Here is a 12,969-nt window from a genome sequence, read left to right as displayed (position 1 = left end):
ATCCTCACTACTGAATGAAATACTGTTCAGTGGCATGATCCCCCCAAAAAAGTCATACAATGACAGTGAGACTTTACCAGTGCGGTAAATGTCCATTAAATTGTATCAATACTGAACAAAAATATAAACGCAACATGTAAAGTGTTGGTCCCATGTTTCATGAGCTGGAATAAAAGATCCCTGAAATTTTCCATAAAAAGCTTATTACTCTCGAATTCTGTGCACAAATATGTTTATACCCCTGCTAGTGAGCATTTCTCCTTCGCCAACACAATTCATCCACCTGACAGGTGTGGTATATCAACAAGCTGATCAAACGGCATGATCATTACACAGGCGCACCTTGTGCTGGGGACAATAATAGGCCACTCATAAAATGTGCAGTTTTGTCACACAACACAATGACACAGATGTCTCAAGTTGAGGCAGCGAGCAATTGGCATGCTGACTGCAGGAATGTCCACCAGAACTGTTGACAGACAATATTTTAATGTTTGTTTTTACCTTTATTTAACTAAGTAAGTCAGTTAAGAACAAATTCTTATTTACAATGACGGCCTACACCAGCCAAACCCGGACAACGCTGGGCCAATTGTGCGCCACCCTATGGGACTCCTAATCACGGTCGGTTGTGATACAGCCTGGATTCAAACCAGGGTGTCTGTAGCAATGCCAATAGCACTGAGATGAAGTGCCTTATACCGCTGCGTCACTCGGGACCCCGAGCTGCCTCCAATGTCATTTTAGAGAATTTTTGCAGTAATCCAACTGGCCTCACAACCGCAGACCATGTGTAACCATGCCAGCCCAGGACCTCCACATCCGGCTTCTTCACCTGCCGGATCGTTGTGAGACCAGCCACCCAGACAGCTGATGAAACTGTGGAGTATTTATGTCTGTAATAAAGCCCTTTTGTGGGAAAAAACAAATTCTGATTGATTTGGCCTGGCTCCCTAGTAGGTGGACCTGGCTCCCAAGTGGCTGGGCCTATGCCCTCCCAGGCCCACCCGTGGCTGCACCCCTGCCCAGTCATGTGAAATCCATAGATTAGGGCCTAATGTATTTATTTCAATTGACTGATTTCCTTATACGAACTGTAACTTAATAAAATCGTTGAAATTGCTGCATGTTGTGTTTGTATTTTTTTTCAGTATAACACATCCTTACTGTGTATTATAACACTTACCTAATGGCCAATTAGTCTGAAATGTAAGGGCATCTTCCATGGAGGACGCCATAGTGTTGCGTACTGTACATGTACTGTGTTGCAATCTCGTGTAACTAGCAAGTCGACTGGATGTCCTGAGTTACACATGGAAAGCTAAGCCACATGTATTAATAGTGCTGCAGATCGTACCAGATGCCACGACAGAGAGGGGAACCGGAGAAGGTGATAGATCATCTTGTCTTTGGAACTTTACTGATGGAACACATCATTGCTCAACATCTAAACCAAAGCCAAGATTAACAATGACTCAACCGTAGTCAGCAGTTCATTGAACCTAATAACCCACTGAGCTATTTGTTCAGTGCGCTGCTCAAAGTGTGCCAAAGGCCTGTCTACAGTGTATAGTACTGTACAGATCCCATACCTCTGTTTTATCAAGATATCCCCATCTTTGCAATGAAAACTATCCAACTTGTGAAAAGGGTGTTCTTTTCCACACGTTAATGCTTGCCTCAGACTATGGAAGCCATGATTTCTGTATTAGCCAACATCCTCAATATTATACAGTGAGGCAGCTTCAAAATCATTCACTGCTGGGATCATCGACTCACATTACTCTTCAACACTACCACACATACTGTAATCCCCATTCCATGTGTTGAGCTCAGTAATTGAATTGAATGTGACATTTAGCTAAAGCACATCATGTTCCAGGAGATAATACAGCCAGTAGAGCTGTGATGGTTACCTGTGGTATCAGAGATGTGATCAGGACAACATCAGGGAAAATTGATATTGACTTGGGTTGATTACAATAAAATATATTGTCTACCCTGGCCATTTCAGGACAATGAAAACGGTACTGTACGTGAAGAGGAGACAAGGATGTCTACTGTGAAACTAAATACAATTACATTCCCTGGGGAGTTATTCTTGGTGGCTGGATGGCAACTGTCTGGCAGCAGAGTACTGTGATTATGATAGGGGGATTCAAAAGGAAACCAGTTCCCTGCTGCCATAAAATTCCTTATCTATTGATGGACAGTGCAGTACCCTTTGTCTGCACTGTATCACAACACCTGATGCTATAATAAGCCACACGCTCTACCCGTAGTTCCCCTCGGAGCACAGCGTCCTTTCTCCCCAACTGAATCAAACTGGGTGATCTCCAAGGCTTCACAGGCTACCCACGCTACCAGGGCCATGTCCAGGGGGTGGCCACAACACCCTCTGAAATCTGATTGGCCACCCCAGTGCCCCTACCCCAGAAATTCTGAGATCTGATAGGTCGTCTCTCGATATATTGAGAATTTTGAACAAGACGTGCACCAACAGCAAGACTCATCAATCTCACCAGAGAAAGCATCCAAGCAAGCGAAACAGCACCTCTCTGTCTTAGTAGGTGAAGCCCATGTATCTAATGCTGTCTGGCCAAAAAGAGTATGACAAGCGTGTGCATACATAGGAGGTCCCACTAAAAAAATTAAGACCCTACCGAATGTTATTGTGTAATTTGCACTCTGGATGGCATTCTCAATTGAATTTACTTCTGTATGCTAATACGCTTATATACAGTCAAATCCTGACCTTGAACGCAAACACTGTAACAAGACTTTTGGAATTGAATTATGATTTATTTGAACAGGGAACTGTACCAAACCTAAGCTGAAGCATTTAATGCATTAAACTATCATAATTATATTGAGGTTCAAAATGTTATGGCCCCCTTAAACTGGGTCTGTGCCCCACCTTGGCCACCCCATTCAAAGTGATCTGGACACGCCACTGCATGCAACCCCCATTCGACAGGCGCCACTCTGACTACATGTCCACATGGTGACCAACATGCCTTTTCCTCCTCAAACTAACATACTCTAAAGGGAGAAGAACTGAAACCACTTATTTTTTGAGGAAACACACTGAGGAAACTTATAAAGAGCTAATGAGTAACGAACTGCTTATGTCTCCAAGTCCCCCTCTACCTGACCCATCACCCGAGTGGTCCAAACCCACTGCTGATTTGTGACCTTGTGTTTACTATTGTGACAAAATGGAGATGTCTCATTACATCAATCAACAGAAGGGGTGGCTGTACAAATATGGGTACCTGGTGGGTATAAGAGAACAATTTCAGCAGGCATCTCTGTACTGTCACACAGTGTCCTGCAATTTCAATTGACGTCAATAATGACTCTACTGTTCAAAAACATGCCAGCCTCAGTTGGCTTGTCTAGCCACCCCATAGTAAATATCTGTCATATCAAAACGTGATGCCAGGTTCTAACAGACGCTATTAAACTGTACTGTTTCTCACTGATTTGTACTGCTCTAGATGCCTCTCAGAGAGAGACAGAAAGAAAGAGGGAGAGACAGAAATAACTGTAGTCTTCTCTCTTTCGCATGGTCTTTTGCTCTTCCAAATCACCCATTTACCTTAATGGTTATGTCCATAACGTTAAAGACATCACACCATATATTCCCCACCTACAGTGTACAAATGAGGCCAGTTGAGGGGCATATTTAGTTCAGTTGCACTGTTACATAGCGGGGACACCACAGATCCTGTATACTGAACAAAAATGTAGACTTCAATGATTTTACTGAGATACAGTTCATATAAGGAAATCAGTCAATTTAAATAAATTCAATAGGCCCTAATCTATGGATTTCACATGATTGGGCAAGGGCATAGCCAGTCATGTGAAATACATAGATTAGGGCCTATTGAATTTATTTAAATTGACTGATTTCCTTATTTGAACTGTAACTCAGTAAAATCGTTGAAATTGTTGCATGTTGAGTTTATATTTTTGTTCAGTGCATTCAGAAAGTTGTCAGACCACTTCACTTTTGCCACATTGTGTTACTTTTTGGGGGATTCCACCTGTGATAAATTAAATTGATTGGACATGATTTGGAAAGGCACACACCTGTCTATATAAGGTCCCACAGTGCATGTCAGAGCAAAAACCAAGCCATGAGGTCGCAGGAATTGTCTGTAGAGCTCCAAGACATGATTGTGTCGAGACACAGATCTGGGGAAGGGTACCAAAAAATGTCTGCAGCATTGAAGGTCCCCAAGAACACAGCGGCCTCCATCATTCTTAAATGGAAGAAGTTTGGAACCAGCAAGACTCTTCGTATAGCTAGCCTCCCGGCCAAACTGAGCAATTGGGGAAGAAGGGCCTTGGTCAGGGAGGTGACCAAGAACCCGATGGTCACTCTGACAGAGCTCCAGAGTTTCTCTGTGGAGAAGGGAGAACCTTCCAGAAGGACAACTATCTCTACAGCACTCCACCAATCAGACCATTATGGTAGAGTGGCCAGATGGAAAGCCAGTCCTCAGTAAAAGGCACATGACAGCCCGCTTGGAGTTTTCCAAAAGGAACCTAAAGTACTCTCAGACCATGAAAAACAAGATTCTATGGTCTGATGAAACCAAGATTGAACTCTTTGGCCTGAATGCCAAGCGTCATGTCTGGAGGAAACCAGGCACCGCTTATAAACTGGCCAATACCATCCCTACGGTGAAGCATGGTGGTGGCAGCATTATGCTGTGAGAAATGTTTTTCAGCGGCAGGGACTGGGAGCCTGGCCTGGATTGAGGGAAAGATGAACAGAGTACAGAGAGATCCTTGATGAAAACCTGTTCCAGAGCGCTCAGGACCTCAGACTGGGGCGAAGGTTCACCTTCCAACAGGACAATGACCCTAAGCACACAGCCAAGACAACGCAGGAGTGGCTTCGGGACAAATCTCAATGTCTTTGAGTGGCCCAGCCAGAGCCCGAACTTGAACCCGATAGAACATCTCTGGAGAGACCTGAAAATAGCTGTGCAAGCGACACTCCCCATCCAACCTGACAGAGTTTGAGAGGCTCTGCAGAGAAGAATGGAAGAAACTCCCCAAATACAGGTGTGCCAAGCTTGTAGCGTCATACCTAAGAATACTCGAGGCTGTAATCGCTGCCAAAGGTGCTTCAACAAAGTACTGAGTAAAGGTCTGAAGACTTATGTAAATTTAATATTTCAGTGTTTTTTAATTATAAATTAGCAAAAAATACAAAAAAAATGTTTCGGGATTTGTCATTATGGGGCATTGTGTGTAGATTGATGCACATTATTATTTTTTTAGCAATTTTAGAATAAGGCTGTAACGTAACAAAATGTGGAAAAAGTGAAGGGGCCTGAATACTTTCCGAATGCCCTGTACATGATCTGTATACATGACCCACTGGGGAGCCAGGCCCAGCCAATCAGAATGACTTTTTCCATACAAAAGGGCTTTATTGCAGACAGAAATATGCCTCAGCACCCCCTCAGACAATCTCAAAGGTGAAGAAGCCAGATGTGGAGGTCCTGGGCTGGCGTGGTTACGATTGTGAGGCTGGATGGATGTACTACCAAATTCTCTAAAACGACATTGGAGGTGGCTTATGGTAGAGAAGCGAACATTCAATTCTCTGGCAACAGCTCTGATGGACATTCCTGTAGTGACATTAAAAAAACAAGTTTAAGTTCGTGTTGAAAGTGAAAATCTACAACTATCACATAATTGCTGGCAAGTCCTTCAGTGGAAACAAACTGGTGAAACAGCACGTGGTCATTTTAAGTGAAAAGGGTCCAATGCCTAAGGCCTTCTCATATCTGACCATGGTGCTGACAAGTATCGGTGGGCTATGTTCTACTTCAAACTTGTATCCAATGGAACATCACAACTGTGCCAGAATTGTAGGGTTTATACTGTTTTAAAGCTACAGTAACAGCATGCCATCTTGAATGAACAAACTGAACAAAAAAAGCTACGTTTCAAAGCCATGCCTTTCTTGCTAAAGTCCAAGGTCACATGAACCAGGTGCTGCATGCTGTCCCGTGCTTTGGGAGATAGCAATAAGTAGAATTTTCACAACACTCATTGGCATTAAGCAGACTCCACACTTCTCTTATTTACAAGACATCAAAAATACTTATTTTCTACCTGCATGTTGGCGGGGAATGGATTCTGTTGGCTTCCTCCTGTAGCAGAGTAAACCTCAGAGTCTGCGCCATAGTTACGAAGCCATCAGACACATACTGCTCACTAGCCAATTGTCCCTGCCCTTGAAAAAGTTACCTATGGCTTTATCCACTCTCTGCTCTGTCTTTAATCTCAGTATCAAACAGGGTCCTCTCGAACCTCAGAGAGAGGATTCAGAGGCTTCAGAGAGGAAGGTTAAGACAGATAGCAGAATGCTGATTAGCAGAGAGAGTGTGCCAATTTCCAGGGTTAGGAACGCCCAAACATTACTGCACAATTACCTCTGCTCCACCGCTCAAACTTTGTCAACTCCGTCAACCCCCACTCCTCAGCCCATCAGCTCCATGGGGTTCAAAGGACAGGTGGGTTTGTCCTGTAGACAAAAGAGTGACAGGTGCCAGCAAAGGGTGTCTAAGAGACAGACCTACTGAGAGGTCCGTGCTAAGTACGTCAGAATACGTACTTAGCGCCTTGGTTTGCAAGGGTAAAATCACTGGTTGTCATAGTAGAGATGATGATAATAGCACAAGGGAATGATTAATCGTGATTGGATATTATTTTTGACAATATATCGTATCATTTTGACAATATTGCAATATTATTTTTGCGCTAGTTGGCTGTACCTGCACCAAACCTCTAGTATTTTTCCTTCACCGCTTGTTCTCCATCTTCTTTTTAAATAGGCTCATGGCTCTCTCTTGTCCCTCTGCAGCAGACATTTGGTGAGCAATATGTTTACAACATTAAATCGCAATAAAATCACAGTATTGAATCGCAATACATACAGAATCGTGGGAATCGCAATACATATCGTATCGGCACCTAAGTATCGTTAGGTCCCTGACAATTCCCAGCCCTAATGATTCATGGATAAAAACAACATGTCACCAAACGTCATAGTAACTCTTAAAACTACCAAGAGCTGAGGGGGAACATGACGTACAAGAAAGGGTATTTGTGACAATAGGGGTGCCTGAAGGTTGGAGACTTGGAACGGAGTGTAAATAGCCAGTACTATTGGATTCGTGCCACAAATGTGGTGTCTTACTCCCTACTGTTTTGATTGGACCATGGCCTTTATACTTCAATTGACGATTACCAAGGGAATCTCTTTAGCTGAACTGTATTCATGTATTTCCACATCATTAGATTAGATTATCTTTCAATACACATCAATGGCTGAGCATTTGTAATGTACACTAAATTGCATATCGTCACAAAATTCACTGCATTTAAATGCAGAATTAATGTATTAGGCATTATTTCTCTCCTGTGGTGTCTACCGGTATGTCAGCAGAACTTAAAATGTTCCTCAAGGTCCTCTTTATAATGTTATGTTTCAGCAGAGCAGAACTGCTCAACAATGAAACATTTTGGCTGTGAAAGGACATACTGTCCCTGGTGGCTGGCAACACATCATCTGGCTAAATAAATAAAATAAAATCTGGCTAACGATGCCAGCTTGACACTCTGGGAGGCAGCATGGTAGCAGAGATACCAAAAAAACAGTGGCAAATGTGTGGCATGTCTGAAAAGGACCCTGGATTCCCTTGGCAACGCCACAGGCTCTGCCAAGCAGAGTAATGAGTTCACTGGTCTGGTGAATAGCAGCTTACCCTACACAACTGTACAAACTTAAGTGTTGGCTGTCTCTGATGAAAAAGAGGTATTGCTCTAAAATACTTTGGTACTGTAGACTTGTGAACCATACCACTGGTCTTTGACTACTTATAGAATGCAGAACAGGGTGACGTGGGGTAACAAGCCCCCTGTAATTATTACAGAAACCACTTTAACAAAACGTTTCTATGGTAAGCTGGTCTAATATTTTGAAACCGTTTTATATATAATCTAATTAAGTTATATCTATAAATGTTTTATATATAAAATATATACACCATATATACAAAAGTATGTGGACATGCCTTCAAATTAGTGGATTCTGCTATTTCAGCCACACCTGTTGCTGACAGGTGTATAAAATCGAGCACACAGCAATGCAATCTCCATAGACAAACATTGGCAGTAGAATGACCTTACTGAAGAGCTCAGTGACTTTCAACGTGGCACCGTCACAGGATGCCACCTTTTCAACAAGTCAGTTCGTCAAAGTTCTGCAGTGCTAGAGCTGCCCCGGTCAACTGTAAGTGGAAACGTCTAGGAGCAACAATGGCTCAGCTGCAAAGTGGTAGGCCTCACAAGCTCACAGAACGGGACTGCCGAGTGCTGAAGCACGTAGGTAAAATCATCTGTCCCTTGGTTGCAACACTACCGTGTCCCAAACTACCTCTGGAAGCAACGTCAGCACAAGAACTGCTAGTCGGGAGCTTCATAGTGCCAACTGTGTGGAGGAGGAATGATGGTCTGAGGCTGTTTTTCATGGTTCGGCCTAGGCCCCTTAGTTCCAGTGATGGGAAATCTTAATGCTATAGCATACAATGACATTCTAGATGATTCTGTGCTTACAACTTTATGGCAACAGTTTGGAGAAGGCCCTTTCCTATTTCAGCATGACATTGGCCCCGTGCACAAAGCGAGGTGGATAATTGGTTTGTTGAGATCGGTGTGGAAGGGTCTTCCCCAAAATATTTGGAATGAATTGGAACGGCGAGCCAGGCTTAATCGCAGTTACCCCGGTACTTGGAAAAAACGGTCCTTAAAAAAAATAAAAACATTTCATTAAATAACAAAATAAGTGTAAATTGTAGCCACCTATTTTCTTTAAAAGTTTGTAAGCAACTTTCCCTCCTACAGCCCCACATTTTTGACAAGGCCTACTCTGGGGGGCGCTGCATAACGGTTTCTTATCAAGTCCAAATTAGAGTGCAGCAGAGCAGGGTGTCGAGTCAATATAATGTCTTCTTTCTCAAAGTTGAGAGAGATGCCACCCTGTGGCTGAAACACTGACTACATCTTGGTTCTGTTCTTTAATTCCATAGATTTATGGTTCTGGGGGTTCGAGTTACAGCCCACTCTTGGGGAACTCAGTAGACTAGAGCTCAGTAGACTCCTTGAGGACCCCCAGCCCATCCATGTATTTCAACTATTCAAGAGCTGGCACACCTGATTCAATTTGTCAACCAGTTATCAAGCTGTTGATTAAGTGAAACAAGTTAGCTAGTTCAGGGCAACAACAGAATTGTGAAACGGCCAAGGTTCCCCCCGAGGAGGGGTTAACAAATCTCTGGACTGGAGATTGCAGTATGCTGCAGGGAAGGGACTTTAACACTAGATGGTGCCAGTCAACCAGTAACTTCATGGGAGTGGCAAAGTAAAAGGACACATGAAATCTGCCATATATATTATGCCTACCTCCTCAAAACCTCCCTCCAGCTGGATGTGCTTCAGCTCCCAGAAGCAGCGCATGGTCTCCACTCTCTCCGGGTAGTAGAAGAACGCCAGCTTGGCTATGTTGTTCTGGCTGTCAGTGCACTGGCGGCCCACCTTCAGCTTGGCCACCTTGGCTGGGGGAGACACCCAACCATGGTGGGCATTCTCTGTCCTCTGCAGGGGGACCTCTGGTGCCTGTCTCTCATGGCTGCTGGGCCTCTTGTCTGAGCTGAAGAGAGATCAAATATAGACAGTCAGAAATGCATGTAGTTGCAACAGAATATGTTGCTCCTGACAAGAGATGTTGATATACATTTGGATAATGGGAAAAATAAGAGTTGATTTACTTCACCTGTTCCACATTGCATCTAGCCCAGAATCCCACTCTCTGCAGAGCTATAAACAACAAATCCCATAATCATGCTAAAAAAATGTGACACCCCTAAACTGAAGACACAAGCGGCTCATATGTTGCAAGTGAACTCAAGAAATATGAAGTGTGATTTAAAAAAATGATACCTGCAATAATAAATGTAAAAGAGAACACGTGGTGAGTTCCCTCAGAAACAATACCCACCCATACACACTTTGCATCTACCTCAGAAAAGATACATTCGTTTTGAGTGTAGAATCTCAATCTGATCCAATGATGCCATTTGAGAGAGAGATTTTTCTCATAATTCTACTATTAGAATGGGAATCTGGTATTATATCACCCAACTAACCAAGACAACTCCTTAGACTGATGGTGAACGTTAATGGCCATTATCTCCTTTCACAGCTCAACACCATTGTGTGACAGTGCCCACACACCATTGTAATAATAATACTCGCTCTTTTGGATCACGGTTTGTGTTGTACTAAGTGTTACGTTATCTGGGACAAAGAACAACATCTTTACCACTGACCAGTACATATCGACTAAAACATATTTGATCCAACATTCATACAAAGTTGAACAAACTACAGTAGTAATAACACAGTATCCCTCTGATAACAACTGATAATAAGGATATTTATTGTTCATATCTACATTTTGTGTAGTATAATATGATAATATGATAGCTCTTCATTGTGGCACAGAACTACGCTTTATTCCTGTCTGTGTAAATCCTGATAACAATTAACGGATAGTTAGAGCAGGGCCGACCCTCTACACCCTGCTAGGCTAAAGAGGTGCTAAGACGCAAAACATAGACATCATAGCATGCATGAGATAACTTTGTCCTTTAACCATGTACCCTATAATGCTTTTACACAGCTACATTACAAACCAATGTACAATGAGGGATAGTGCCAATGGTATTTCATTTGCAGGTAATTTAAAGCACTATGACCTACCCTTCATATTGAGTCACTTTTTGGATGCTCAGCACTTCTTTTCCTCCCATGTCTCTCTCTTTTTTTTTTTTTTAATCTCTCCGTCTCTTGTTTTCTGTCTGTATGTAGGATACCTTCCTCCCTCATATGGAGTGTGGGACAGGGACTCTGATGGGGGCGACCACGGAGAACCCTTTGTTCCAGGTGAACACAGCTCTGCTGAGCAGGTGCAGGGTCCTGGTTCTGGACAAGCTGTCTGTGGAGGCGCTGGGGATCAGCGTACTGGAGAAGATCTCAGCGATCTCATGGATCAAGACGAGTTAGACTCGGCCGAGCTCGGATCAGAGTAAGTAGATAATGCCGTCTCCTCCGGGAATGCGTCCCTTGTTATCACGGAGCGCGCCGGATTCCACAGGGACACGTCATCTAGAAGTCTCAGATTCCTGAAACCTGATTGGTCGAGGGTGAGGACCTCTCTCTCCTCTGTACCCACCTTAAAATGTTTTCCTTTAGGTCATTTATGGGCTGTCTATGGGCAGACAGCCCTGGCAGTTGTGTTCTCTTTCTCTCTCTCTCTCTCTCTCTCTCTCTCTCTCTCTCTCTCTGTTGACAGTGATGGAGGAGTGTGTGTGTGTGTGTGTGTGTGTGTGTGTGTGTGTGTGTGTGTGTGTGTGTGTGTGTGTGTGTGTGTGTGTGTGTGTGTGTGTGTGTGTGTGTGTGTGTGTGTGTGTGTGTAGCGTAGCCTGTTTAAGTGAGACAGCTGTCAACTGCTGTCAGCGGATGAGGGCTCAGTTTTAACAGTCTGCTAGATATATGGCAGGGAGATTCATGGTCAAAATGGGTGTTAGTGAGTGGTGGAGGGGATTGAGCTAGTTGTTATGTTAGTGTTTAAAGATGGTGGTGCTGGTGCAGTAAGGGTGAGAAGCCATGGAGTGAAATGCTCTTTGGTTGTTGCATCTCATTGTTACATCTTACCCTGTTTAGATGTATTATTTTTCTAGGAGGGCTGATATAAGGCTCTGTCAAATTTATCTCACAATGATAGGTTCTAAGGGACATTTTCCACACCGCATCAGCAAAAAGTGGTGTCAGCCCTAGCTGCCATTTCTCATCCCTATCAAATTAAAAAGGCTCTATCATTTGGGACAGCCAGACGAGTTCCCTTTGTACATGTTCCTTTTGTACAGTACGTTCCCTTCCCTTATTACCCTCCTGACCCCTTTTCATTTGATCGGCCCTCCTTTTCTAAAAGCCATTAATATAATTAAAAGGATGGTAAGACATGTAATGAGCTGTTAGGGTCACAGAGCAATGGAATGCAGTTCAGATGTCAAGTGGACTGAATGTTAACAGTATAGATTATTTATCTAACCTCATATACAATGAGTGTACAAAACATTAGGAATGGCTTCCTGATATTGAGTTGCACCCCCTTTTCCCTCAGAACAGCCTCAATTCGTCAGGGTGTGGACTCTACAAGGTGTTCCACAGGGATGCTTGCCAATGTTGACTCCAATGCTTCCCACAGTTGTGTCAAGTTGGCCGGTTGTCTTTTAGGTGGTGGATCATTCTTGATAGACATGGGAAACCGTTGAGTGTTAAAAACCCACACACACTCAAATCAGTGCACCTGGCACCTATTACCATACCCCATTCAAAGGCACTTGAATCTTTTGTCTTGCCCAATCACCCTCTGAGTGGCACACATACAACATCCATGTCTCAATTGTCTCCAGGCTTAAAAATCCTTCTTTAACCTGTCTCCTCCCGTTAATCTACACGGATTGAAGTGGATTTAACAAGTGACATCAATAAGGGATCATAGCTTGGATTTAACTGGTCAGTATACCTGGTCATGGAAAGCGCAGGTGTCCCTAATGCTTTGTACACTCAGTGTAGCTGGATTGTTTTATTTAGGCACATAAATCAGAATCAGAAAACTGATACCTTAAATTATAATAAATTAAATAGAAGAACTGCATACATCAACATGAAAGATGATTGCACAAGTAGACTCTGATAGATGCCAAAAGAGACGGATAGATGTTGCTATCTGAGCTCTTATTCCTGGAGGTAAGTGAATAAATACTCTGACATTCTCTTCAAAAATGATGCGTTTTTCAAATGGCAAGTCCC

General features: G+C 43.2%; 1 protein-coding gene across 4 annotated transcripts in view; it reads right to left on the bottom strand.

Moving 5' to 3' along the window:
* The window catches only part of LOC115169625 (myosin light chain kinase family member 4), a 40,661-nt gene extending 29,431 nt beyond the window's left edge, over positions 1 to 11,230 (bottom strand). The window contains exons 1-2 of one of the 4 annotated variants that reach the window (XM_029725439.1): positions 10,855 to 11,230; positions 9,496 to 9,742 (exon numbers count right to left, since the gene is read on the bottom strand). In XM_029725439.1, the coding sequence (XP_029581299.1) occupies positions 9,496 to 9,742; positions 10,855 to 10,904 (297 nt within the window). In that variant the 5' untranslated portion in view covers positions 10,905 to 11,230. Of the gene's footprint in view, positions 1 to 6,144; positions 6,412 to 6,464; positions 6,900 to 9,495; positions 9,743 to 10,854 lie in introns of those variants that run through there. The other 3 variants (XM_029725442.1, XM_029725440.1, XM_029725441.1) reach the window with 3 other exon arrangements.
* Positions 11,231 to 12,969: the final 1,739 nt, after the last annotated feature.

The sequence above is a fragment of the Salmo trutta genome, chromosome 31 (assembly GCF_901001165.1).
Source record: "Salmo trutta chromosome 31, fSalTru1.1, whole genome shotgun sequence".
In the NCBI taxonomy this organism is placed as follows: Eukaryota; Metazoa; Chordata; class Actinopteri; order Salmoniformes; family Salmonidae; genus Salmo; species Salmo trutta.
The sequence above is the reverse complement of the archived record's forward strand: the minus strand, read 5'-3'. Positions and strand labels throughout refer to the sequence as shown.